This window comes from Primulina tabacum, chromosome 15 (genome assembly GCF_025594145.1).
Source record: "Primulina tabacum isolate GXHZ01 chromosome 15, ASM2559414v2, whole genome shotgun sequence".
Taxonomy (NCBI): domain Eukaryota; kingdom Viridiplantae; phylum Streptophyta; class Magnoliopsida; order Lamiales; family Gesneriaceae; genus Primulina; species Primulina tabacum.
Genome location: NC_134564.1, coordinates 34,695,248 through 34,723,107, shown reverse-complemented (window position 1 = coordinate 34,723,107; position 27,860 = coordinate 34,695,248). Strand labels below are relative to the sequence as shown.

The 27,860-nt window shown below is 35.1% G+C and overlaps 5 protein-coding genes across 5 annotated transcripts; all 5 read right to left on the bottom strand.

Annotated features, from left to right (window-relative positions):
• Positions 1–880: 880 nt before the first annotated feature.
• On the bottom strand, positions 881–6,369 carry LOC142527941 (phosphoenolpyruvate carboxylase). The gene is made up of 11 exons (XM_075632943.1): positions 6,198–6,369; positions 5,735–5,942; positions 4,741–5,132; positions 4,543–4,627; positions 3,809–4,031; positions 3,546–3,649; positions 3,357–3,444; positions 3,066–3,220; positions 1,964–2,962; positions 1,494–1,880; positions 881–1,414 (listed from the first exon to the last, which is right to left on the bottom strand). The coding sequence occupies exons 2-11, from the start codon at positions 5,897–5,899 to the stop codon at positions 1,121–1,123; spliced, it is 2,892 nt and encodes a 963-aa protein (XP_075489058.1). The 5' UTR covers positions 5,900–5,942; positions 6,198–6,369; the 3' UTR covers positions 881–1,120.
• A 4,276-nt stretch (positions 6,370–10,645) lies between these two features.
• LOC142526255 (epidermis-specific secreted glycoprotein EP1-like) lies at positions 10,646–12,159 on the bottom strand. The gene has a single exon (XM_075630517.1). It carries the CDS (start codon positions 12,126–12,128, stop codon positions 10,821–10,823), a length of 1,308 nt encoding a protein of 435 aa, XP_075486632.1. The 5' UTR covers positions 12,129–12,159; the 3' UTR covers positions 10,646–10,820.
• Positions 12,160–13,875: 1,716 nt separating this feature from the next.
• LOC142527979 (epidermis-specific secreted glycoprotein EP1-like) lies at positions 13,876–15,393 on the bottom strand. The gene has a single exon (XM_075632998.1). The coding sequence runs from the start codon at positions 15,297–15,299 to the stop codon at positions 14,007–14,009; it is 1,293 nt and encodes a 430-aa protein (XP_075489113.1). The 5' UTR covers positions 15,300–15,393; the 3' UTR covers positions 13,876–14,006.
• A 4,875-nt stretch (positions 15,394–20,268) lies between these two features.
• Positions 20,269–22,394, bottom strand: LOC142526718 (peptide-N4-(N-acetyl-beta-glucosaminyl)asparagine amidase A-like). Its single transcript, XM_075631271.1, has one exon. The coding sequence runs from the start codon at positions 22,200–22,202 to the stop codon at positions 20,361–20,363; it is 1,842 nt and encodes a 613-aa protein (XP_075487386.1). The 5' UTR covers positions 22,203–22,394; the 3' UTR covers positions 20,269–20,360.
• Positions 22,395–22,560: 166 nt separating this feature from the next.
• LOC142526719 (uncharacterized) lies at positions 22,561–26,086 on the bottom strand. Its single transcript, XM_075631272.1, has 8 exons — positions 25,613–26,086; positions 24,832–24,966; positions 24,486–24,674; positions 24,167–24,228; positions 23,916–24,073; positions 23,682–23,830; positions 23,340–23,483; positions 22,561–22,877 (listed from the first exon to the last, which is right to left on the bottom strand). The coding sequence occupies exons 1-8, from the start codon at positions 25,982–25,984 to the stop codon at positions 22,692–22,694; spliced, it is 1,395 nt and encodes a 464-aa protein (XP_075487387.1). The 5' UTR covers positions 25,985–26,086; the 3' UTR covers positions 22,561–22,691.
• Positions 26,087–27,860: the final 1,774 nt, after the last annotated feature.

Here is a 27,860-nt window from a genome sequence, read left to right as displayed (position 1 = left end):
TTATTATCACACATATACCATGGATATATTGAAATTGTAACTGTATATAATATTTAATGCATAAAAAACTTAATTTAAGAGTCTTGATTTTTCATATAATTAGATTATTACTCGTCAATAGAAAATAATCTCTTATCGACGTTTTTTTGTATGAGCTTATGACATAGAGATTGTTCAGTTTATTTATCCGACTAACATGATCTGCAAGTTATTCCGTTACTTCAGAAATTTACTCAGTACGCATCAAACGATGGTGGCTACAAATTCTGACATCATAAATAATAATAATCTCTATTTACATGAAATTAAATATTCTTTTATCCTTCATTTAAAAAAAAACTTCTTTTATCCCGTGAGGTGTGATGAAAATAAATCGAGTGGCTCATGGAATCGATCGAATATTCGAGTCGAGTTCGAATAGGTTTGAAAATATTTCCAAACCGAACCAGAGCTCCTAGTATTTTTATTAGGCATCTACATCATCAGCTTTTTATTATTATTGTTATTATTATTATTATTATTAAATTTTAATAACTTTATTCAAAAGTAAACAAGTCGACGAACTTAAAACAAAGTATTTATTTAGACAAGACTTGATAGTTAAGCGGGTTGAAGTTTTAACCGAATTAATTTACTTTCTGAACTTCACGTCTGAGTTCTGATTCGACTTTTTTTAAAAAAAATGGAGCTTAAATTCGGATATTTCCCGAATCGCTGGATTTTTGTTCACCCTAGTGGAAATGGAGAACCTTGCCTGATTGTTTATCTTTAACTAGTTTTTTTTATTTATAATATAAGTATATTTAAATTGCTGTGATTACCAGTTTTTGAAAAAAAAAAAAGTTCACGTCTAAAAGGAAAACTGGAACTACATAAAATGGATACCAACCAATTCACCATTATTGAACTATAGCAAGTGCCAAAAGTACAAGAAAGTAATTATTAAAATTTGATCAAAGGGCTTGCATCTAGCATAGTAACGAGATCAAGATTTATATAGTATGATCTTAGAGCAGAAGTGCGTCCAAATTTTCCAAGACACAAAGATCACAGCCTCTGTGATGAATCGGTTGGGAGGGAGAAGTGTCGAGCTTAAACGAAAAATGGGAGATGGGAAGAATTAACCAGTGTTCTGCAGTCCAGCAGCAATACCCTTCATGGTCAAAATGAGTGTGTCTTCCAGTCCGGGGGCATATTCGCTTGTTGGATTCAACTTCACGAGATCATTAGCCGATTTGGATTCCATGTACTCTTTTGAGATATGGGGCCTCAGCGTCACATGGTAGTTCGGATCCCGGATTCTTTTCAGGGTGTAAGCTTGGCACACGTTTAATGTTGTAATGTACGAGTCACGTAATCGGAGTCGTTGCTTCAAGTACGGGTCACCTTCTAAGAGATCCTTGTGTCCAGCAATCTGTGAAAAGAAGATGGTTTCGTTTCATAGTATTCAAGTTCCATTTTGACGAATTCTTATATAGGCAAAAAATAATTACCTGGAGAAGAAGAGACTTGGTCTCCTCGAAGTTGGCCCTCAAACGCTCACCGAATGACCACAAATCTTCTGAAACGAGGAGTTTGTCAAATAATGCAGCAATACCAGGGTCCCCCTTGGCGAAAACCATTTCCATAAGATCAATTGTGACTCTAAAGAAAGGCCACTTGTTATACATCTCCTGCAGCATTTTCAGGTTTTTAATATCCTTCTGCAAGGCATATTTGAATGCTGCTCCAACACCAAGCCAAACAGGGAGATGAAATCTGGTCTGTGTCCAGGCAAAGATCCATGGGATGGCTCTAAGGGATTCAATGCCCCCACTAGGTTTACGCTTGGATGGACGACTCCCAATGTTCATTCGACCATACTCCAATTCTGGTGTGGCCTAAAACATTTTTTGCATGAATACTCAGTCAAACAAATACCAGACCAGGAATAAATATTATTCAATATGTGGTAGTTACTTACCAGGCGAAAATATTCGACAAATCGTGGTTCTTTGAAAACGATTGACCGATACTCCTCTGTGGCAATAACAGTGATTTCATCCAAAAGCGCACGCCATTCGGGTTTGGGGGCAACCGGGGGATGCATTCCATGTTCTAGTGTAGCAGCTGTAAAACGTTGAAGTGTTCTGAAGCACAAGTGCTCCTCCCCAAACGACTGCTCAATAACTTCTCCTTGAACTGTAACACGCAGAGATCCATGTATGGTGTCTGGTGGCTGAGACAATATAGCAAGATGAGTAGGGCCACCTCCTCGTCCAACAGTCCCTCCTCGACCATGGAACATGGTCAGTTTCACCCCGAATTCTTTGGCAACTTTTATAAGTTCCTCCTGAGCCTTGTACAATTGCCAAGCTGCAGATAGCCGACCAGCATCTTTTCCAGAGTCCGAATACCCAATCATGACTTCTTGCTTACCATTGATCCGGTTTTTGTACCAATCAATTGAGAAAAGACGTGCAACAGCAGCAGGAGCCGCCTCTAGATCAGCTAATTTCTCAAAAAGCGGAACGACTCTCAACGGCTGCTTCACATGGCATTCACGCTGTAAAAGCTCGACCGCTAACACGTCAGACGGGGCAGTAGCCATCGAAATGATGTATGCACCAAAGCAGTCAGATGGGAGTTCCGCCAAAACATGGAATGTGTTCAAAACATCAGAAATCTCTTCGGTTTTTGGAAGATCGGCTCCAAAGAGGGGTCGCTTGCCCCTGAGTTCAGACAGGAGCCATTCTTGTTTACGTTCTTCAGACCACTCCTTATATGACCCAATATCCAAGTGCTTGGTAATTGCGTCTAAAACGTCTGTATGCCTGTCTGACTCTTGCCTTATGTCGAGTCTCACGAGAGAGAGCCCAAAGGTGGAAACTTGCCTCAGAAAATCTAAAAGGGACCCATCAGCAATTGGCCGGTCCCCACAAGCACAAAGAGATCGATAGCACACCTCAAGGGGCTCCAAAAACTACGATAAAAATAAACTAATTTAGCATAACAAGATTAAGTCCAGAGTTCTGGTTTATTCGAATCTTGCTTTAAGATGATAATGAAAATTACAAAAAAAATACCTGCTCCACATTGGTGTAGGTTGTCTCCTCTGGGATATCCGATGTTCCCTGAGCTAATAAATGGCGAGAACGCTCGCGTGTCTGATAAAGCTTATCCCTCACATCCCCAAGAATGACCCGATAAGGTTCGTTTGGTGGAATTGTTTTCCAAAACTCTGAGAATGATACATTTGAACACATCAATGATTGATTACAAACACAGTTAATTCTGTAGATTGCATAACAAAAATATAACGTTCATTAATAAGAAGTATACTGAATAAATTTACAGAAAAAGCATTTTTGTGTTACCTATGAAATGCTTTGCATCTCTCCTTGAAGATCTGTGCAGTTCATCTGCTCGAACACGAAGTTCATCATTGCAACGCCACATTGACAACTATAAGACCAATGAAGTTTTGAGTATTAACCACATACACGTTGTACGGCTCGTCTGTCAACTTAAAAAAAGAACAGAAGTTTTTCATGCAGCGTGTATACCTCAAACATTAAATCTTCTATTTGGGAATAGTACAAGTTAGCAGCCATCATCCTGGCTAATAAGCAAACATCTCTTGTTACCTCGGGCGTTACCCTTGGATTGCCTGTAATAAATTAACAAATAACCATTGTAATCCTAGAAAACATAAATAATGTACTCCGGAAAATGATACCAATGATGTATGCTTTCTAATTCCTAATACATAAACTTTTTGTGACTGAATTTATAAATGGATCTATATTTTGGGAAATACAAAATATACCATCACGGTCTCCACCCATCCAAGAAGAAAATTGGATTAGAGGGGCGTTGTATGGAACACGCTCGTTGATTCCAATATTCTTAAGTGCTGTATCCACACGACGCAGAAACTTGGGGACTCCTTTCCAGATTGTTTCATGGAAGTAACTCATCCCTGCCCTCATTTCGTCTTGAGGAGTCGGGGGAGTCCTTCGGATTTCATCAGTTCGGAAAGCTGCTTGGATCTGTGGAAATACATGAGATTAAAAAAAAGGCAATAAAATAAGCATGGCATGTCCTGGGATAATTCAATAGATATAAATTACATATTTGAAATCTAAATACACAATGACAACGGTGGATTGGTTCAGAAATAAAATGTTTCAAGGGAAGAGAAAATAAGAACTCATTTTAAAGGGAAAAATGCCACGTTTTCCAGCCTTTTGTACGGCAACTCAGTTATTTGCACCAAATTTTCAAAGCACTCATATCGTCATTATATATAACAAAATTTCACGAAATAAGATATCAATTCCTTATCAATCACACCAGAACCTAAGAAGTAAATGCAGTAAATAATCCGTATTCCCAATTTGGTTAACGATAATAAGATTAAGTCCATCAAAGCAAACACAAATCTCGTGTATGAATTCAAATGAAAGGGCTTTATCAATTATCACAAATTAAGAAACCAAGGAAAATATACCAAGCACATATTACTGTACAAATATGGATTAAAAAATAATCGATACATACCTCCCTCTGTAAAGCTTCATCGAGCTCCTGTTTATCATCAGGCGTAATATCTTTTGCATACAACTGAGCCAAGCAATTCCGAATCCTGACCAAGTGAAAGTCAACACATAAGCAGGAAGAGTTGAACAATTTGGCAAAAAGTAAGACCAAAACTTAGCTATTTATTCGAAAAAAACACATAGTAATTAGAGAACTGACCTTCCATGTTTCTGAAGCAATGATCTTCGAATAGATTGAGTGGGGTGAGCAGTGAAGACCAGATCCACAGTTTGATTCTTCAATTCATCAAAAACTTCTTGAGGAGACTTCTTCAAATCAACAACAAGTCTTTTGAGAGTCTCTTCAATGTCTGATTCAGTAGTAGCCGAGCTCTCATCTGTATAATCTCCTTTTTTCAACTTGTTCCTTCGACGATAAGCAATTTGAACCTCCTCAGCCAAGTTGGCCAAGTTAAGCATATGAGAAAAAGCCTTTGCAATGACAATTGAATCTCCGGGATCCAAACTGGTCAATACATTCCCAAGTTCTTCCAACTTTTTAGGATCACGCTTGCCTTCATACTCGGCAGAAAGTTCATAACATTCTTGCACCTGAAGTAATTATGGAAATTAAAGATACCACTTCTTCTATCTATCAAAAAATAGTAACAAACAAATTACAAATCAGTTAAAATTCAAATAATGATGTAAAAGATTTATATTCCTACTCAGTTCAAACACTATTAGTCACTTTTACTCGGTGAGTGTGGAGCTGGAGTAACAAAGCATCCTGTGATCAACCGACATGGACATCTTTGAAAACAAGCGAAACCCAATTTCTACAAGAAACTTTTCGGAATATGATTTTTTTGACACAAGAACTAGCACAAAAATCCAGTTTTTATCAACAAGTTCTTCCAGGAGGGTTCAATAGAGCGTCGCAACTTAGTACATTAAAGGATGTCAAGACTTGTGCTTTTAGAAAAATCTTGGAACTCGATTTTTACCCCCGCTTGAACATAATAATATTTTTAGCACATGAATCTCAAGTTGGGTATGCGGTATGCGCCAAAATTCAGACTGAGCAACGACATTAGTGTTTAATCCTAACATCAAGATTAAATTTTTAACAACAAAATCTAAACATATAGTCATTAAACTTCAAAAACATAATGTCACCAATCCCAAAAGACAATAATTACAGTAATACATACCGTTTCTCTCAGATCCTCTCCATGCAAATCCTGAAGAATATCAAGAAACCGATCCAAAAGCAAGGCGTCATACTCAATAAGCTTATCATCCTCTGACACTTTCCCAGGAACCAAAAGCCTCAACTGAGCATCAATTGAAGCCAACTTCTCCAAATTTCTTGCCATTAATCCTCGAACTCCCTGTCTGAAATCTCAATTCTCAATAACCCTGAAAAAAGGGTGAGTCCAAAACCACAACCTTGAATCAATGAAACAAGCCCACAAAATTCTGATCAGGACCCAGAAAATAGGAACCGTATAAGGATTAGAAAGTGAGAGAAAATAGCAGCTTCACGAAAAAAGTTTTAAAATCAATTCACGTCCAATAGATTGTATTAGAAAAGGATGGCCCTTTGATTCATCGTCGTAAAACTCCCATAAATTCGAGGTTTAACAGTGAGTGGTTTATGAGTGATGAATGTACCTTAAATCTGAATCTCTGGTCGTTGAGATTTTTGGAGAACAGATTGGAAGAGATATTAGGAGCAATATTAATGTGATCTAAACACACGGCAATAGTTAATCTATATATAGACAAAAAGCAAGAAAATTGAAAATTGCATCGAACCCCTTTTATTGGGAAATCAAATTTTATTTTTTAAGAACAATCTTAACACAATAACCTGGATGACGAATGTTACCAAAACCACACACACCTAATTTTTATATATTTATTATATAGAATATATATTTATAAATAATATATGTACATAAAATTAGCATAAAAAATTTCAATTTATTGCTTTTTTAAAAATTTATATTTCATACTTCTAAAAATTAGAACATCGTGCAGTGACATGAACATCTCCAAATGTGTAATATAATTGAATGCCTTAATTTCATTATTGTAGTTTTGTTTATCATGTTATGGTTATAATTATGATATATTACGAAAACGTAATTAATCGATTTGATTTTTTACAATATTAATTTATTAGCGTGATCGATAAATCATATGATATAATTATACTTAATAACGAAAGAAGTACAATGGATATATGGTCAAAGGGTTGAAGATGTAAATGGTATATCCACTGCTTGAGCAAAACTTATTTTGTGAAAAGAATTTCAACCAAGTGGTAAATGTATTTTAAAAGTGTACGACAAATCAAAAATTATGTCTCAATTTCACGGGTACTTATTGTTAGAACTATCAAAATGATTCTTCAGGTTGGTTCATTCCGCTCAGTCAAATAAGTGGGTTAGATTGATAATTTATTGAATCCTCTCGTCTAATGGCGGGCGAGCTTAGACATTTTGAGGGTCAGCTCGCCAAATATAACTGAAAAATAGCTAAGTTTGACGGGTTGGTATGTCTTATCTCATGAAATAGATGGATTAGAATGAAAATTTTACTACTCACCCTACCAAATGATGAGTTGCGGGTTGGTCCGCCCCACTTGACTCATTTTGAAGGTTCTAAATATAATCCCAAAACGAGTATGCAAAAAACTCATAGTTTTAGTCACGCGATTTAAATTTATCAGTAAAAACGATTTAATCACACGATTTTTATTCCGACAAACTATAACTTCCAAGTTAAGCACGTCAAATATTTGACAAAATGCTTCCAGCACTGGAAGCACTGCAAGGCAATTGGTTGATGCTGAAAGCTCGGTTGTTTCGACTTTTCGAGCGTTAGGTTCTGTTCTCAAAAAGACTTGTATATATTTATAATAATTATTATTATTATTTGATATGGGTTAGCACAATTATTACATTCTTCAGATAAAGAAACATATCTGACCTTTAAAAAAAATCAAGAAAAGTAATTGGAGGTGTAAAACAAGCCTTATTCCACCGCCTGCATGCCTTTGTTTGATTCTTTCACCGCAAAGAAGCGTGATTCATGGGACCTCCACCACAAGACTTTAGTGAATTCCTCCATAGCAGATTAATAAATTGTATCAAAGAGAAAGAGCAAGTGTAAACGTCAATTAAATGCATGCTATTATTAAATTGGTTTGGCCTGGATTAAAAATACTTTCTTTGACTTTTCAGATAAGATTTAAAAAAAAAATCAAAAACATAAACTATAGAAACCTTAAACTATAATTTCTAGAGTATATTTTTTGTGAAGAGTAGGTCTCTAGTGAGACGGTCTCACGAATCTTTATCAGTGAGACGGGTCAATCCTACCGATATTCACAATAAAAAGTAATACTCTTAGCATAAAAAATAATAATTTTTCATGAATGACCCAAATAAGATATCCGTCTTACAAAACACGACTTGTGAGACCGTCTCATATAAGTTTTTGCTTTTTGTAAAATGGTTTCACTGATTTTTATTTGTGAAGCGAGTCCACACTACCCATATTTACAATAAAATATAATATTTTATGAATAAAAATAATATTTTTCATGAATAACTCAAATAGAATATATGTTTTACAAAATTCATACATGAGCTCGTTTTACATGAATTTTTGTGCAATTTCTAATGTTTGACTAGCATTTTCCTTTATTTTGCCAAAGACCTCTAATTTTAGTGTTAGTGTTAGTGGCTTTAAAAAATATATTTTAATTTGTAAAGTCTCCTCAGGTCTCTTTAATTTTCCTTGCATAATATATATGTTTGAGCTTAAACATAACTTCGTTTTTTTAAGTATGATAATATTGTTTCATACTATAAAAATATAATGTCATTGTCTGTACTATCGAAGAGACTTGAGCGTGGACCCGAGACTTATTTATATCAAGCAAAAAAGTACAAAACAACTAAATCAACATAAAAAATAAATTAAGAAAACAACTCGCAATCAGAGAAAATCGAATTTGAAACCAAAAATCTCAAGGCTTCAAACTTAACCATTAAATCATGATCTCATCAGCTTAACAAAACTTTGTTATCAACATTTAAGAAATAAATTTTTTAACTGACAGTAAAAATAAAAATTATGGAGGGTGGATTTATAGTAGTTTTCTTTAAAATTATTAACAAAATATGAAATAGCATGATTATGAGGATAATTATTATTTAATTTTTGAATTTTGAATATTAACATCAATTTTTAAAAACAAACGCTTACTACTGATTAACGGAGACAATAATTCTAGAAACATTTACAATATATTGATATTAATATTCCAATTCTATTTCATATATATTATATAATTTTTACCTTTTTTCACCGGGGAACAAAATATTTAGTTGAATATTTCCCTGATCACGTGTATTTTACGCACCCAAGCTATTTTAAATTCAATAATTTAATCTATAAATAATAAATTTATAGTCTCGTGATGAATAAAAGAAGTCAAACAAAAAGAAGTCAATAATTCCCAGTAAGTCAGAATATTCGATCAACCCATACAGATTCCACAAGCAGATGCTTCTTATGTGGGGACAGCGGCCATTAACGTAAAGCCCATGATCGATGTATGAATTAGGACATATAATTTTCATAATATTCGTTTGGGAATATCCAATTTCCACAAGTAATCGAATTTGTTTTTTTATTAAAAAAAGAAGTAGTTACGAATATAATATAGTTAAAATCAATTCTCAGATATTTGAAAAAAAATCATCAAAACTTGTAAAAAAAATTTCATGGATGACCCAAATAAGATATTCGTATCACAAAATACGAACCGTGAGACCGCCTCACACAAGTTTTTGTCTTATTATTATTATTATTATTATTATTATTATTATTATTATTATAAAATCGACTTGATAGTCAAACAATTGACCTAATGCTTATAAACAGCGACAACGTAGAGAAAGAAGATTAGAATTTGTCAAAAAAAAAAAATTTAATAATAATAATAACCGAATAATTGAATGAGATAATGACCAAATACGGTCTATATTGAATTCGAATTTGACTTTGAACCAAAAATAAAAACGAGACTAGCGATTAAGGCTAAGTTTGATAAAGTTTTTATATTTTCATATTCATCCATTCCCATCCAAATTATGATTTCAGAATCGATGAATCGTGGACCTAATGATATTACTATTTACGAGATTCAATCTCTATTTGCTTTAATCAATTTCCAATTATTAGTACATGTTAGCCGTACTGTTAATTTGGTAGCTCATTGTATTGCTCGGTATGCTCTATCAAATCCTTTATTAATTTTTATGGCGAAAATGTTTTTTCTTAGTAGATTTTGGATAATACAATGTTATTTGTTGATTAAAAGACAAACGAGACTGTACCAAGTTGATGTGGACTTGTGAATTATTGAAAACTTAAATACAAAGCGTGACAGCTTGGCTTGGAAATATTGATTAAGTTAATGCAATTATTGCACGCGTGGCTTATTCGATCACCTTAATTAGTTATCTAATTACTGGAAGGTTAACAATAATTAATAACCGGAGATGCACATGATTTAGTTCATCATGTTTAATTTATGTTAATCCATATAAATACGATGTTAATTATGATGTATGTGAAATAAACAAAAAATAAATGTCATTTCAAATTAATTATCCTTGAAATTGTTCAGCAAATCAGATCGTTCATTTCAAATTAAATCATCTCGGCCAAATTATTTATATTTATATGTACTAGCGAGTCCATGGTCAATGAACTTGCATGACGTCAAAATGCATGTGCTGGGCGGTGCACTCCTAAATTATCGATATAAGTACGAAGCTTATATTATATTAACTTTTCATCGGCAATCACGACGGACTCTACATTATATAAATTTCGAACGAGTCGTTTTCTATGTTCTTGCACCAAATTTCGTGTCTCCGTTGGATGAATTTTACGACAACAGATCCATACCAACCGACAACAAATGTATATCTTATAACTAATCTTACTTATAGGATATCACAATTACTATATTACACGAACTTATTAGATAAATTTCCATACAATCTTATTCACGGATTAAAGTTAAAATGATATGATATATCGATAATCATATTTTAATTATTGCATCATAAATAAGATTAAACACAAACTTATTAGATAATTTGTAATTCACAACAAACCAACCACGAAAAAAAAAAAAAAAAAAAAAAAAAAACCAACCACAAAAAACCAGAGGTTTCAATTTACTCGACCGTTTAATTTCTTTCAAGCCTATTTTATTCGAATAACGCGACTCGGAGTCTTTATAAAGCCCACATGCGTTGCGTTATCCACCTTGGTGAGAGTCTTTAAATCATACACAACCCAGCACCTGGACTCCGCTCCATTAAAGAAAAAGCCCGCGCACTTGCAGTCCGATGTACATTTTTGCTGGCAATCCGACTCCTTAGTGGTCCCTGTTCCACTGGTGTATTTGCTCAAGAAATGGTCAACCCCTTCTATTTTGTAGTACTTTACATTGTTGCAAGATGTTATCTTCGGAGGCGTACAAGTCTTGCTCCAACCCAAAAGCCCATTGGGGGATGGGCAGGCCACACATTCGCTGTCCTCACAAAGCCCAAAATTCCCACATCTTTCTGGTATTTGACATTCTTCACCAGAATTTCTTGGGAAAAGAGTGAATGTTTCTTCCCATGCTTGAGAGTCCACTGGGGCGTAGAACGTAAATGCCCTTAACCCTCCGTCGATCCCCAGTCGGAGATACGTCAACGTGGTATTGTATTTGGGCCGGGATAAAATCCGGTTTCGGCCATCTGGGCTCACAAATTTCAACTCATATGCAAACGCATCCTCCGTTTCGGGATCACTAGTGAACGTCAAAACATCAATAGAATTATCACCAAAAAAGAGATAATTTGTAGAGTCGAAATATAACATGGGCGTGGGAGAATTTTCGCTCTTGTAATACAATGCAAATCTCTCGGGCTCCAAGACCAAGCTATATGGCCCATTTTTGTTCTCCTTTTCCGAAAGCCTGCTCACGAGCTTGTTCGGGCCTCTCAGTCGAAGAGATTGGCCCACTAGGAGAGTGTCCGTGGGGGAGTCAAAACTTTGCCATATAAATTGACCCTTGGAATCATGTAGCACCATGTTACCATTAGGCAACAATTTAAAACCTACCACATTTTTATTGGCCGTGTTTGATTCCCACGCCACTTGCCCATTTGCTTCCGCTAACACAAGATTCCCGTTCGTCCCCAGCGAGAATGTCGCATTCTCTGCGACCGGCTTTCCACGATTCGCCTCCCAAACCCAACGCATCAGCGATTCTGAACGTACGGTGCCCATTCGTAAGGCCAAAGTGTATGCACCAGGCGTCGTGTTGTAGAAACATAGTTGGAACGGGGAATTGGCTATGGACAGAACTCTATAAAATGCATCATATTCGACTATATAAGGTCCAAACTCCCCTTCGTTGACAAAGTTGAACGTTTGCGAAGGAGGCACAACAGCTTCAACAATGCAACAGAGTGAGCATAATAATATAAAGGACAGGGTAAAGAAGGAAGGGAGAGGCATTTTGCTGTGTCTGGATCAAAGAGATCGAGTTGCATACTTATAGAAGATCGTAGAAAAATCATTTTAATGGCAGTCTTTCTTTGCAGGACCAAAGTTGGACCACTTTAGTGGATAAATTCTTTACCCTTAAAATTGTGACTTCATTCAATTATTTTATATATCCTGCCCATCGCCTGGAAGAATCAAGTCGGTCTAATGGAAATTGAGTCGATAAAGTACGTGAATATTTGAACAATGGTGATTAAAAGTTCGATATTTTATAGCAATACTTTCTCAGGCTATCTTATAGACATGACTTAAATAGTATAATTATATATATATATATATGGCCGCCGACGCTTTTCCACATAATGGAACTCTGCATTATCCATATTAAGCTGGATGTTGGACATATGTCTGATTAAATACAAAGCATACATCTAACTTTCATAATTCGGATGTTGAATGTCCAAATGTATTATTCTAATGTCCAAACTCTATCAAAATTTGCCACTCTATTTTGATTTTATGCATTTAAATAGTTATTTACGTGTAAATTTGCACCATGTAATCAAATCACTTGGGATCCATGTAATCCAACGATAAAGACTACATGACATAATATGCCGGTAAAAAGGCATCAATTTAAGTTTGCGTGTACAAAATATATATATTTTAAAAGTCTTAACATTGACAAATAATTTTATCCGGATACATTTTATTGAAAATTATAATACTTTTGTCTAAAAAAATAGAATTATAATAATTACATTTTTCATGCAAATTTTTTTTTAAAAAAATATACCTAAATAAAATAAAATATTTCAATTTCTTTATAAAACATACATCTATAAATATGGGAAAAAGAGATTAAACAACATTTTGTAAAAGAAAAACCTTTTTCTATTATTCTAATATAGATAAAACAAAAACTTGTGTGAGACGGTCTCACAGATCGTATTTTGTGAGACGGATCTCTTATTTAGGCCATCCATGAAAAAATATTATTTTTTATGCTAAAAGTATTACTTTTTATTGTGAATATCGGTAGGATTGACCCGTCTCACAGATAAAAATTCGTGAGACCGTCTCACAAGAGACCTACTCGATAGATAAAAGGAAGCCATGTAAAATACATAGTCGATTATTGTTGATGTAAATATAAAACTTTTTTAAAAATCGAGTGGTCTTTGGCGTACAAAGTCACAAAATCTCATACCAACAATTTGTCCCCACCCCATTGTAATAAGAAATCGCCTACTAAACATATCGATTTCTATTGTCAAGATCCTCATAGTGTATTGACATAAACCTTATCTAATCTATTGAAAGATTCATGCACGAATCTGAATTCTCGTTAAAACAAAACACTTCAGGTTCTCGGCTATTAATATGTTGATTTTTATAGCTAAGAGATCCCAAAACTGTCACGATGGAGTTACATAAACCTCTCGTATTGAAAATTAAAATAAAATTTGTTGGTTAAATCCGCATTAAAACAAAACTTCCCGATCCTTATTTTACCAAAAATATCGATTTTCGATTTAACAAACAAACTTATACCTAACAAATGCTAATTCAATCTAAGAGACATGTCTAGTGCTGCCTTTAGCATTATTTTTTCGATGAATCAATTTTGAGATTATCAACTAATCATTTTTAAATTACTTAAAATTTCAATAATCCCCTCTTATAAAATAAATCTCAACACGCATATTTATCAGAGTAATGATAATTAGGACTTCAAAGTATACTGACAGGCCAAGAATGATGCGAAAATTTATTTATTACATAATTTGTCACGTTCGAAATGTGAGGAAACGAAACAACCTTAAATTCATAAATAAAAAAACATAGCAAAACGAGCCAGAAAAACCATTGGTTCGGCGATGTGTGGAATCAACGGCTTGGAGTCTTCACGAAACCCACATGTGATGTATTATCGATTTTCGTGAGGGTCATCAAGTCATTCACAACCCAACACCTTGACTCGGCCCGATTAAAGAAATAGCCCGCACACTTGCAGTCCGATGTACATTTTTTCTGGCAATCCGACTCCTTAGTGGGGCCTGTTCCAGCGGTGTATTTGCTCAAGAAATGGTCAACTCCTACTATTTTATAGTACTTTATATCTTTACAACTTGTCAACTTTGGAGCTGCACAAGTCTTGCTCCAGCCCAACAGCCCATTGGGAGATGGGCAGGCCACGCATTGGCTATCCTCGCAAAGCCCGAATTTGCCACATCTGTCTGGTATTTGGCATTCTTCACCAGAATCTCTAGGGAAAAGGGTGAAAGTTTCTTCCCACGCTTGATAGTCCACGGGATCATAGTACGTAAATGCCCTCAGTCCTCCGTCGATCCCAAGTCGTAGAAACGATAATGTGCTATTGTATTTGGGTCGGGATAAAATCCGGTTTCGGCCGTCTGGGCTCACAAATTTCAACTCATATGCAAACGCATCCTCCGTCTCGGGATCACTAGTGAACGTCAAAACATTAATAGTGTTGTTACCAAAAAATAGATAATCCCTAGAGTCGAAATATAACATGGGCGTGGGAGAATTGTCGCTCTTGTAGTACAATGCTAATCTCTTGGGCTCCAAGACCAAGCTATATGGCCCATTTTTGTTCTCCTTTTCCGAAAGTCTGCTCACAAGCTTGTTCGGGCCTTTGAGTCGAAGAGATTGGCCAACTAGCAGAGTGTCCGTGGGGGAGTCAAAACTTTGCCATATAAATTTACCCTTGGAATCGTGTAGTACCATGTTACCATTGGGTAACAACTTGAAGCCTACTACATTTTTGTTGGCAGTATTTGTTTGCCACACCACTCGTCCATTGGCTTCCGCTAACACAAGATTGCCGTCCCTCCCCAGAGAGAATGTTGCATTCTCTCCGACCGGCTTTCCACGATTCGCCTCCCAAACCCAACGCCTAAGCGATTCGGATCGCGTGGTTCCCATTCGTAAGGCCAAAGTGTATGCACCAGGTGTCGTGTTGTAGAAAGCTAGCTGGAACGGGGAGTTGGCTATGGACAGAACTCTATAATTTGCATCATATTCGACTATATAAGGCCCGAATTCCCCTTCGTTGACAAAGTTGAATGTTTGTGAAGGAGGCACAACAGCTTCAGCAATGCAAGAGATTGAGCATAATAATATAAAGTAGATAGTAAAGAAGGAAGGGATAGACATTTTGCTGTGTCTCAATCAAAGAGTTCGAGTTGTACTTATAGAAGAAGATTGGGTCATTATTTGTTTTCTTGAAAAGATGGACAATCTTTATTTCTTGGATGCTCATTGCTACAGCCATTCAAATAAATTAAATGAAATATTTACCTTATAAATTCAGATATATCTAAATGGTCAACTAAAAGACGTGGCCATGGAAGATGTGCTTCAATTAAAATAATATTACCGACATTACTTGAGGTTTCTGCCAACTTACGTAATAAGTGTAGGATTAAAGGTGTGCTTTTAGGCTTATGGGACTTTCCATGTGAGTGAATGGAAATTTGGAAAGGTAGGTTTGTCCCACATTGGAAAAATGAAGTGGTATAGATAAGTTATATTGTGTTGCACTTTATGGAAGTGTAACTATGATTGATCAAGAGGCTCTCTCTCGCGCACACAGGCGCAGGGGGGTGCAAATCATGTGACCCGATTTGCAGTGGAAAAAAAGGCTTGGCTTGTGTGCAAGCGTACGAGCGCGACCTGGGCACGTCGAATGTCAGACCGATCAAGGCAAAAATCACATAGTCTATGCCATCTTTTGTTATTTTTTTTGGTTGAGACCTTTCACATGGCTTGGCTTTTGATGCTTCATCTCACCAACTCTTGGTGTTTTTCACATGGCTTGGCTTTTGATGCTTCATCTCACCAACTCTTGGTGTTTCATCTACCATCTTTAAGGCATCTTTGACCTTTCATATGGATGGTATTGACATGTATAAATAGGAGATGTGCTTAGCCAAGAAAGGAGAGAGAAAAAAAAAACACCTGCAAATTCACTTTCCCTCTGCATTCTGTTTTCCATCTTGCTGCCGTTCTGCTGAATTTCTGGTTCTGCTGAAATTCTGCTACAGTACTTCTGCATTTTTCTGCTACAGTACTTTCAGTACTTCTGCTACAGTACTGTTTCTGCTTGTTCTGCTTCTGCTCCGTCTACTGATAAAGTTCAGGTACTGATTTTGTTTGCTAGCATAGTGCTTTGTGCTGCAACTCTGCTGGTTTGCCCGTTGTATCCTGGGAAACAGACGTCCGCTGAATCCTCGGAGCACATACTGGAGGGGGCGAATCTGTTTTAAGGAAACTATACAAGCTACATGCCTCGGTTTGATTTAATTAAGCATTACTCTATTGTTTTCCTCAAGATACTGATTTGCTGGTTTTATACATTAGTCATACTCTACTGCGTGCTGTTTGGTTTAGTGCATATCTGTCCTATTTTTTCATATAATTTTGTCAACAATAAGGCATACCGAATTAATTGAAGCATATCCGTATTTATATGTATAAACAGTACATATATATTATTTAATAATTAGTCCCCAAAAGTAGTCTCGTGATTTTGGATGGATGAATCATATTAATTTAGTTTTCAGATCAAATTTTTTATGCTTTTTGATTAGGTAAAAACTCGTGTGAGATGATCTCACATGTCATATTTTGTGATACAGATATCTTATTTGGGTCATTAATGAAAAAGTATTACTTTTTATCGTGAATATCGGTAGGATTTACCCATCTCACAGATAAAGATTCGTGAGATCATCTCACAAGAGACCTATTTTTTTAATCATAGAGTCGTTCATCATCCCTATTATGTCTTTATATTTGTGTACGTAAGGACATCCACAATGGGAATAGGGATAGCGCGATGACAGATATTAGAATGTTATTCTCATTCTTGAATTTGTCTCCATGTTCATCATTATTATTGTTAATAATTTTTCTTAATACTTAACAAAAAAAAACTCAAATTCATGATATTCAAATTTCGTTCATGATTTAACTCGTTGTTTCATTATAATTATATAGTTTTATCTTTTTTGTTATTAAAATCATGAATTACAAAAGTTTGTATTGTTTAAGTGATATTATTATTTACATATGTAGTTGAATTATTGTATCAATATTTTTTAGAGTGAATTTGAAGACATTTTCGGTTAATTCAACCGAAATTTAAAGCGATGACGATGATATTTATTTAATACAAGTCAGGTCGGAGATGATGATGAAAAATCATTCTCATCTCATTACCACTTCTAAATTATTTGAAACGTTGACAATGACAACAATGAAAATTTAATGTCCGCAAAATCAAGATAAAAATTTTCAAGTCAAATAGATAGAAATAGATATGAGAATCCAATAAAGATTTAATTCTTACATAGATTAAACAATGAATCTCCTACTAAAAAAAACGCGAATTGAGGTGGCGACGAGAAAGGCATCCCCAACTCATCCCATCGTCAGAGAGTTTCTAGCAAGCAGGGAGCGCTCCCAACAACAATTAAAACTAATAAATTAATATTAAATTATATTATATATAATTTTTTATTTTACAATTTTATTTTTTGTAATTAATATTATTTAAAATTTTATGTTATGATTTTTAAAAATTGTTTGTAATCAATATTTTAAGTAAGGAAGATTTTTATATATTAAGATATCTGAATATGGCTTGAGTTTTTTGGATTATAGATGGTTGAATAACATTTTTTAAAAAAGTAGCGATGATATCACATAGTGAAGAACATAAAAAAAAAAAAAAAATATTCTGTATGAGCTCATACTCACGTGGATGTCCTAAGTTATTAATGTTTTAAAATGAGCCAAAACTGCATGCCCGAAGCATGTAATTTTTTTAAAAAATGTTCGAAATATTATCATCATTCGGACACAACTTTAAAAAATATACGCAATATATATAAAAAAATATTTAATAATTTAATACATGTGACTCTTGGTACCATGTAAAGGCCGCATTAATTTCATTGACTATTTAATTAATATTGAGTGGATATGTACAAAAGAATTAGAAACGTAGATTTTTTTAAAACTTAGAAAGGTAGACTTATTATTTGGATAAGTCATAAAAAATCATTATTATTTATGTCAAAAATATTATTTTTTTATGTCAAATATAAATAGATTTGATTAGTCTTACTTATCCGTATGATCGTCTCATAAGAAACTTACGAAAAAACCTACGTAACAAGCTTGAAAAGGCCTTTATTTATTGCTGCTCTTCTTTTTCAAAAACAAAATGAAAAATGTATAACCGTAAATGTAATCACGAATTTTTATATAACAAATGAAAAGAGATTTGATATTTTATAAAATGAAATTTTGAACAAAGAAAGGCGAAATAATAAACATTTTTAAGTAAAAAATGAAATATTTTATAAATTACGAAAAAAAATTAGAAACTTAGAATTCGACACGGTCGATAATCCTATATACACAGGAAAGATAACACGACTTTTATTTCAAATTTTCAAAAAATTGTTGATAAATTAGAGAGTACGATTACTTGCAAGTAATTGTGTTAAAGTTGTGGACCTTTTACAATGTTTAGGCGCAACTTCGGGAGAGGTTGACCAGTTGATACAATATATTATTACAAGCTATAGTCATGTAATACATTCCTTACATAAATGATACTAAAATAGTTAATATATTATTATTATATTTATTGGATTTTTTATATCAACTATTAAATTAATACTTGTTGGGTACAATAACTGTCCCTGCTTGGTAGAGCGATCGAATCGTGGTGCTTGAGCTGCTGTGCGGTTTAAAAAATTTAAGTTGCACTATTACTATTAGCTATAGCTTTTGGTAAAACTGTAAGTACTCGGTCCTACAATACCGATGTAAAAACTTTTATAATAGTAAACAATTTGCTGATTAGAAAGTGCACAAAAATATATTACTATTGGCTTAAAAAAATAGTTTTAGCAAGTATTATAATATTTTTTGTTTAGTTTTAAAATGTAACAAAAAAGGTAAATTATTAAAAGAACACTTCTGGTCAACTGGATAAAATTAACATTAAAGTTGAGTTTGGTTGAAGGATAGGATAAATTAATGATTAATATGTAAATGATAAAGAAAATGATTGTGGTAGGATTGTAATATATGGTGTAAAATAATATTATGTTTGGTAAGATTTTTAAGTGTAGGATAATTTTGAATTTTTTGATGAAAAGACAAAATTGCCCTTCCCCTTCGCGGCGGCGACGGCGACGGCAACAGTGGCGGCGGCGGACGGAGGCCGGAAACGGCAGGCGGGAGGCGGCGGCCAAAAACGGCCGGCCAAAAATTTCGACCGGCGCCGGCGGTTGGTGGCGGGAAGTGGTGGTGAGTTTGAATATAAGAGAATGGTAAAATTGGAAAAATAGGAGGTATTAAGAGTTGGATAAATAATACTAGGGGGTGATGAGGTATTATTTTAACCTACCTAATATAACCTAATCATTCATAGGAGGGATTGACTTTGTTAAATAATCACGCTTACCAAACAGCTGACTAGGTAGGATAAAATAATCTATCCCGGCTAATCATCCGAACCAAACGCGGCCTAACGGGAAACGTAAAATTACTATAATTAATAAAACCAACTTCTTTTATAATGCCAAAATATTATAAATAATAAGCGCATGCAAAAAAAAAAGATTTATAAAATATATTATTAGAGAAATAATTTTGATGATAAAACTCCAAGTCATCTCATCGTCCATCAAGGGATTGTAGGTTACGCTGTTAAAATACAGCTATTATATACAGAAAATAATAGTAGGTACAAATGGATACGTGTGTGTGAAATTATTTAAAGATTGAAACTCAAGTCAATGGCATTACCAAAAAGAACCAAAGAGAACCGGCAGATCTCACCCCTTTGGCTTGTCCGGAATACGGATGTATTTGAGTACTTGTCGTTCTGTAAAACTATAACAAAAATGTAATTTTTGTTTTTCTTCTATGTGAATGTGAGTCGAGTCTTTTATTAGATTATGACAAAAACTTGTGTGAGACGGTCTCATGTGTCGTATTTTGTGAGACAGATCTCTTAATTGAGTCAACCATGAAAAAATATTATTTTTTATGCTAAAAGTATTAATTTTTATTGTAAATATCGATACGATTGACTGTGACATCGTCTCACAAAAGATCTACTCTTAGATTATTGGAGAAGTACTCTATTAACAAACTAAATCTTCAGTCACATGAAATAAGAAATAAGAACAATCAAATGAGCCCTTTCCTCCCACCAGGAAATTTAGTCCCCAGAAAATCCTTCCGCGCACAGGTGATCTCCACGGATACGTTGTCCGTGCAACTATTGCTCTCTTTGTCATGTAAAATGGTGTAATTTGAGCTACTGATATCCCTGAAGTAGCATGAGTTATCACCAACAGAATGATACTTTTGTTGGGTGCTTCCTAATCCACTCGCTACTAAGTTTCCCTTAACAAGAATGTAACCCTGCGCCTTCTGTGAATTCTTGAGCTTGGTGGTAGAAAGTCCAGAATCAGAAGCCTTATGTTTCTTCTCATTGATACCTAAATTGACATTAGACACTGAAGCATAGCTCCCATTTCCTTTATCGACGTCCTCTAAATACATGTAAAGGCGATACGTCTTCAAAGATTTTGTAGATTGTATAGAAGATGGCATATTGGTGTTGACACTGCCATTGAAATGTATTTCCTGATTCAAAATCTGTAAATTTCCATTCTTCTTTATCACCATAGTGTTGGTATATTCGAGTCTGTGTCGTGATTTGGTCATGAGCAATCCATGAGAAGAATTCACCCATCCGCTCGAAATTACCGACCTAGTAACATTTGTGATGAATAATCCATCAAGACCTGTGAAATTGGAAAGAAGAGAGATGGAAAGTGGTGAAGCATTGTGCCTCATCACCTTCCCTTGTGTTTTCTTACTCTTCTTATCCAACCAAATGTGCAAATTTGCGTCGATGTACCAAACGTTTAGAGCATTCGTTACGCTGAATACAAATTCATGAGCATTTCCATCCAAGATCTTTCCTAGTAAAGGAGTAATCTCAATATCATAAGAAGGGAGATCAAATGAACCAACTCCAGTGATTGGTCTCCACAAGAGGGGATTTATGCCTCCGGTGTAGATCACGGTAAATGGGAAAACTGCACCAATGATCACATTATCTAAGCTCACAAGCACCTCCCTAAATGGTCCATTCCCAGTTGCACCAGTGAGGTTATTAGCAGAAATATACTCATTCGGAAAATTTCCATACCAAAATTCATCGTTTTCATGATACGACACATATACCTCTAAAACGGCCTTGTATGCATTCTGGGGTATTTTGAACACCTTGGACACTACATTGGTGGAATTTTCAATTTCAAACCACAACCCATCATTTAAAGGTAAATTTCTTGAAATGGGTAGGATCAAATCGGCTCCAGAACCAAACTTATCATCCATTTCAGCAGAGCCAACCTCACTATAACCAGAACCCTCTTCCGTCGGATAGAAATGAAGAGAAACATTGACATGGTACACACCAGTGTACGTACTATCAACAAGATTTCCCATATAAACAGCAAGAATCTGATTATTCATCACCAAAGAATGGTACCTAGTAATGTCCTTCTTCACTGTCCAAACAATGCCAGTGGCCCTAGGTTCAGCAGTGCAGCTCCTAAGTATCTCAACCCCACCAAGCCAAACGCCGAAGATTCTATCAAATTGCCTGCCTTTGCAAGTTGCTGTCCATTCAAGAACGATTCTTGAAAATTTCTGAGAAGGACAATCCAAGGGAGGAGTGTAATTCGCAAAAACAGGGGGCTTGCTGTAAGTGAATGCAAAATCATGTTGTAGAACTAAGTACGAGCAGGGTTGTGTATTGGGAAGTGAAATGGGGTTTGTAACTTCGAAGTAAGTGGTTGGAGGAGTGTCTCCGTTGGACAGCGAGGTGGGTTCTGAAATGGGACTTGACCAGAAAATGGATCTTGATGCGTGGAGGTTTGCGGCAGAGAGCGGTGGTCGGTGGAGGAGAATGAGAGAACAGAGGACGACTAGGGAGAGGAGAGGTGGAGCCATTGCCAAATGATGAATGAAGTTAAAAGCAAATTATAGAAATGCCATCTTCGTTGAATCTTGGAGTACAAAATAATGTAGTTACTATCAAATACAAGAAAGGCGAGACGTCCAATTTTGTCGGCATTAAATTCTCCAACAAATTTTAAGATTCCTTTTCATTTATAGTTTCTCTATTTCTTCTTCGAATTGTATTCTTGATCTCTTACTTCTATGGGTGGGATCAGCCATTGATGTATATTTGGGACAGGGATGACAACAGATCTTAATTTCAAGAGTATATTGGTTTAAATTTGAGTAGAGCGTATTTGATTCCTACAATATTTTGGCAGGCTTCAGCTTTTTAGGCTCACTTTCTTTAATATGCTAATGTGGAAAATTTCCATTCATATCATTAGACAAATAACAAGATGAACAAGTAATGAACTTGAATGATCTTTTATACATACATGAATATGCAAGTAAAATGTAGGTTCAAGAAAGAGAATTCGTTCAATGAATGAATCGGTTAAGAACTGATATTTGACAAGAGTCTCCATTCAGAAAGAAAACTTCCAAGGGCACGTACGATGATGAAGATGACATTGCTGAAGTAAATCTGTAAGTGGGTTGTAGTATTTTACTGCCCTTAGGACATGGAATGGTCAGAAGCCGAGGTCCAGTCCTCATTTGCCAAACCTACGAGAACAAGTTTTGTTAATCGGTGCCAATACAAGCGGAAGTAAAACCTTGTCATCCATCTAAGTCAAAAAAGATTTTGTAAGTATTATAGTTTTGATTATCACCATGAAACAAGGATAAACTTGAGATGCAATTATTGCGGATAGGGTGCGGGTGAAGTGCCGTTTAGAGGTTCACTGTATTAATGGCAAATTTTGATGAAAAAATAAATTTGAAGGAATGCACATTTTCGAAGGCTATGACAAACAGCAAAATGAATGATACTTCAGTATGGTCGAAGAGCTCTCTCTCTCTCTATATATATACATATACCTATATATATACACACACACACACATATATATATACATACATATACCTACACACACACACACACACACATATATATAGTGTATAAGCAGGAGAGAAGTGAAGGGAGAAGAGGTTCTTGGGAGGATGCAGCATGCAAGAGAAAAACACCTCAACTATTCCTTTTCGAGGAGCGTGGATGGCCAAACAGAGACAATAATCATTTTTCGAATATTCATAACTCGCAGTTCGTGAAGCTGCAGCATCTTTACTTGCAAGCATCTCCACAAATAAGCAGCATGCTTCACGATATCCCTGCGAAAGAAAAGTAGTATGAAACAAAAACAAATTTAAAGGCCAGTAGTAAAGAACTAAGGCTTGAAAATGGAAACTGAAATTAAGTTCAAAATTTGACATTTGTTTTTGTCAAAAATCTATTATACATATAAAGATTCCAGTACGTAAATGCTTGAACTGCAGACGTAACGAAAAACAAGAGTACTGGCAGAGAACCTTCCATAAGCGAACGACGACCAGTGCCTGCGTATCTAAGAGCAAAATACGGCCAAGCGAATCAGTTACTGCAGCCAGAGTACCACTAGGTGATAATGTGAGTTTCTCACCCTTCCTTGGGTGATCCTTCAAACAAGTCAGAGGGGATGCTGTCACAAGAAAATAATAATTGTTGGTAATTCCAGGATGAAGTAACTGAAAAGTAACCCCAAAATCTAGAATCGATTATCTCACATCGGGCAAATGGTTGAGATTTTGCTTCTGGCTTTTTAGTTGGCTTTTCTTCAATCCGCCAGATCAATTTTGAAAGTGAAGCTATCGTGGAAAATGTTGCAGGTACAACTTTAGACAAGATAGCTCCAACCATTGATCTACTCTTGTCCGCCGAAAGTCTTAAAAAAATAAATAAATCAACCGTCACTAACTGTATATGGGAAAAAATTCTATCGAGTGTACCATATGATAAAAAATTCCACCAGACTAACCTAAATGCTGAAATGACGGCATCATCTCCAATAGTGACAGCACAGTAGTAGCGTTGACTTGACTGCCCAACAATAAAATCAGCTGAATTCAAATACCAGAATAAATTCAGAAAGCTTCCCAAAGTCACTAGAACAAAAACATGATTACAGGGAATACGAAGAACGACTTTTAACCTGTAAAGAGTTTGTGGAAGAAAGTGACTATGAAGGGCATTAAATTTTAGAAATACTTTACTATAGTTACCAAAGACTTGAAAATCATTCTTTGAACAATCAAAATCAAGTTTGAGTAAAATATGCAGTTTAAAACAGTAACCACCTGAATTTCCATCAAAGGTGGGGGCATGACCCCAGTTATAGCAGCATCAGCACATAATCCATACTTGCTAACATTCCATAGATGGTAAGGAAGTCTTGTAACAGTTCTGGAATCCTCTGAACTTCCATCATCCGAGTCCTGATCCCAAAACCGAGAATGTGCTCCTTGAAACCACCGTTGAAGCAAATTCTTCATTTCATGAAAGACAAATAAATTAAATAAAACTCAAAAAAATTGGATAAAAAGAAACCACCGCAAAATAACAGCTGTAAGCATTTCATACAGATTGATGAGGAGTTGTACAATGTTTTGTAGCACAATATATATGGATCTTTAATACACTCACCTTAATATCAGATCCTTCAAAACGAGCAATCACACCAGGCATTACAACACAAACTTCCTCCGAAGATGCATCATGCATAAGATCTTGTTTAGTCCCACGCACCCTTAACTTAAGAATCCTTCCAGAATTTATAAACTGCAAAAAAAGGCATCAATTATTTCAGATATATCTTTTTAATGCTAAACTTTGAGGGACAAATCAAATTGCACAAAACAGAAACCAAAAAAGCCTAGTTATATACTAGTAGCTTTTCAATCAGAACACTTGTGGGGTCATCATTTCCACATTACTTGGGTCAAGTTTCAACAAGTGGGTGAAGGTAAAGTTTTTTTGGACAACTTGTCCTTAACGGACTGGGTGAAGGTAAAGTGCAAAACGGTTCGATTTCAGAATTCTGCCAAGTTTGAGTGTCCTTTATCATATTATTTGTTAGACGAGTAAACAATCCGGTGTTGAGAAATGAGAATAACGGATTAGTGTCGATATTTCCACTCATTTCCTAGACAACTTTATCCTCTGGCCAACGGAAGTTTCACGATAAAGGCACAATCTTTACTCAATCGAATCCAAAAAATGGCTACCCAATTCAAAAATAACTTGTAACCCTTTTCAATTACACACAGGTTTCACGACAAAGGCACAATCTTTACTCAATCGAATCCAAAAAATGGCTACCCAATTCAAAAATTAACTTGTAACCCTTTTCAATCACACATAGATATCATCAAGGAAAATCCAACGCCTTGCTGCGCAAAAACAGAAAAAAAAAAAGATTGTTCACCTGTCTATGAATGAGATGACCGCTGAACGCATAAATCAATAGGTAACCGCACGAGGTGCCGACGGCGAGGACTTTAGTATCATCATCGAAAACGAGACACTCGACGGCCGAGATGTATTCCGCCTCGATGGGGGAGAGATCGGGCAGAATCTTGACAGTCCGGTTGTTATCCGGATCGGGTCTACCGTCTCTTGAATTTGACCAGTGGATGAGGAGGATCAAAGAGCGGCTAGCTAGTGCGAGCGAGCGAGTATCCAGGGAAACAAGGAGGTTGGCATTCTCCACAAGCCAGCCTTCCTTTCCGGCACCTAGATCAGATAAATCTTCGCCGGCGATGCAGCCGAGCTCCGTCGTGTGATACCGGCGTGACATTGGGAGGAGGAAGAATTCAAGGCATCATCAATGAGGAATACGATGCCCAACAGAGATTAATCTTCCGCTTCAGAAAAGACGTATTGCGTAATTATTTGGTTGACCCAACTTTCGTGCTTTCTACAAAAAAAAAAAAAGGGACACGTAATACTCCTGAAATGGGAAAAAATTCACGATTAGTCCCTATCTTTTATGTGTTTCTCGGTTCAGTCCCAAACGAAATTGTTGACCCCATTTAATCCCACATTTTCTTAATTTTTTCAGCTTGGTCATTTCATCAGTTTGGAGTTAAAATTAATGGAGCAACGATAAAGAGCTAGAAATGGCCAATACATATGCCCTAAACCATTAATCCATTATTCATTTCAAATCTGCATCCACTCCCCTGCAAGTTCCAATCGATGCTTTCATTCATGTTGACTTTCAATTGTGAACTTTGCTTCTCTCTTGGAGCTAAAAACTAAATCAAATTTCAAATCTGAGTTTAGATCAAACAAAAGATACTTTTAAACTTCATCTGTCACTGTCTGCACACATATCTTCTTCACTCTCATATTACTTCATCTTATGAATCATATCATCTGTATTTTCTTGTTTCATGGACATACATTTGTCATTCCATTAGTTCTATATAATGGTTAACAAATGCATCAACTAACCAATCATTTTATAGAAATCATACTCTTTCTTGTCAAAATCATCAACATTTTTATCATCAATCTTATCATTTCGACCGTTTAAGTATTCAATATATATTTCAACCCCATAGTTTGTCGTAACATAGTTTATAAGATTCAACACACTCGAATCATTTTTCAGATATCTGCATTCATTAATAATATTTCCGACTTTGTGTCAGAATCTGATAGACTTTTTGTCTTTGAATTCGGGCTCTTCCATACATCCCCACAACTCAATCATTTCAAGCTTGTCAACATCAATATTATCGAAATATTCAAAACTCCCCCGATGTATTCATTGTGTTTTCCAGGAGACTTCAAACTTAATTTTAATACATTTTTGTTGTATATATCTGATTCTCCAATTAATCCTAAAAACGAAAAAAATAGCATTATATTATCGGAAAATGCATCATAAAATTTATTTATGTGATAGTTTAAAATAATAGTGAATTAGTATAGTTGGGAAATTACTTCGTATGGCCATTAGACATCTATCCAATTACCTAATAAATAAAATCTTTATAAATGTACACTAATGATAAATAAAAATAAAAATAAGAATAAAAAAATTGAAGCCACACATGTTGAACTAAACCGAATGGTTTCATAATTGAAATAATAACTCATCAATCCGTATCTAATGTCGCTGCTTAAACTTAGCAATACATATTCAAATGAGAATTCAAGTTTGAAATGAAGAATCGATCGATGATCCTTTTTCTAGCCATTGATTAAATGACCAAGCCGAAAAAATTGAAAATGTGAGACTTAATTGGGTCAGCAATTTTAATTGAGACTGAACTGAGAGACACACAAAAAAATTTGGTACTAAATCGAGAATTTCTCTTGTGAAATGAGATTATATTTATAATATAATGATTTATAATTTATTAAAAAAAATAAAATAATGATATATCATTTATTTACATATATTTGTATTATATTAATAAAATATTACTACTCGTGAACAAATAAACAAAATATTGTGAATTCGATTTCGGTTCGAATTGACGAACTCAATACGCTATAACACAAATCCAATTTTTTTTCAAAACGCCTCAAAAAAAAATTTGTTTCATATTCCAGCTTATAAAATCTGACTCAAAAAACTAACAATTCGTTTACATCCATTTTGCCATCTTCTAGATCTAGGTTTCTTATCTGGTCGGGACACCCAATTCTTATTCACGTGA

What these genes read in the sequence shown, in the direction of transcription:
- LOC142527941 (XM_075632943.1), bottom strand. Translation starts at nt 5,899, where the DNA reads ATGGCAAGAAATTTGGAGAAGTTGGCTTCAATTGATGCTCAGTTGAGG. An exon ending in TAGAAGATTTAATGTTTGAG is followed by an intron (nt 3,445 to 3,545) that starts GTATACACGCTG and finishes TTGGTCTTATAG; the next exon opens with TTGTCAATGTGGCGTTGCAA. An exon ending in CCAAGTCTCTTCTTCTCCAG is followed by an intron (nt 1,415 to 1,493) that starts GTAATTATTTTT and finishes TTCTTTTCACAG; the next exon opens with ATTGCTGGACACAAGGATCT.
- LOC142526255 (XM_075630517.1), bottom strand. Translation starts at nt 12,128, where the DNA reads ATGCCTCTCCCTTCCTTCTTTACCCTGTCCTTTATATTATTATGCTCA.
- LOC142527979 (XM_075632998.1), bottom strand. Translation starts at nt 15,299, where the DNA reads ATGTCTATCCCTTCCTTCTTTACTATCTACTTTATATTATTATGCTCA.
- LOC142526718 (XM_075631271.1), bottom strand. Translation starts at nt 22,202, where the DNA reads ATGGCTCCACCTCTCCTCTCCCTAGTCGTCCTCTGTTCTCTCATTCTC.
- LOC142526719 (XM_075631272.1), bottom strand. Translation starts at nt 25,984, where the DNA reads ATGTCACGCCGGTATCACACGACGGAGCTCGGCTGCATCGCCGGCGAA. An exon ending in GCCGTCATTTCAGCATTTAG is followed by an intron (nt 24,074 to 24,166) that starts GTTAGTCTGGTG and finishes TATTTTTTTAAG; the next exon opens with ACTTTCGGCGGACAAGAGTA. An exon ending in ATCTCAACCATTTGCCCGAT is followed by an intron (nt 23,831 to 23,915) that starts GTGAGATAATCG and finishes TTCTTGTGACAG; the next exon opens with CATCCCCTCTGACTTGTTTG.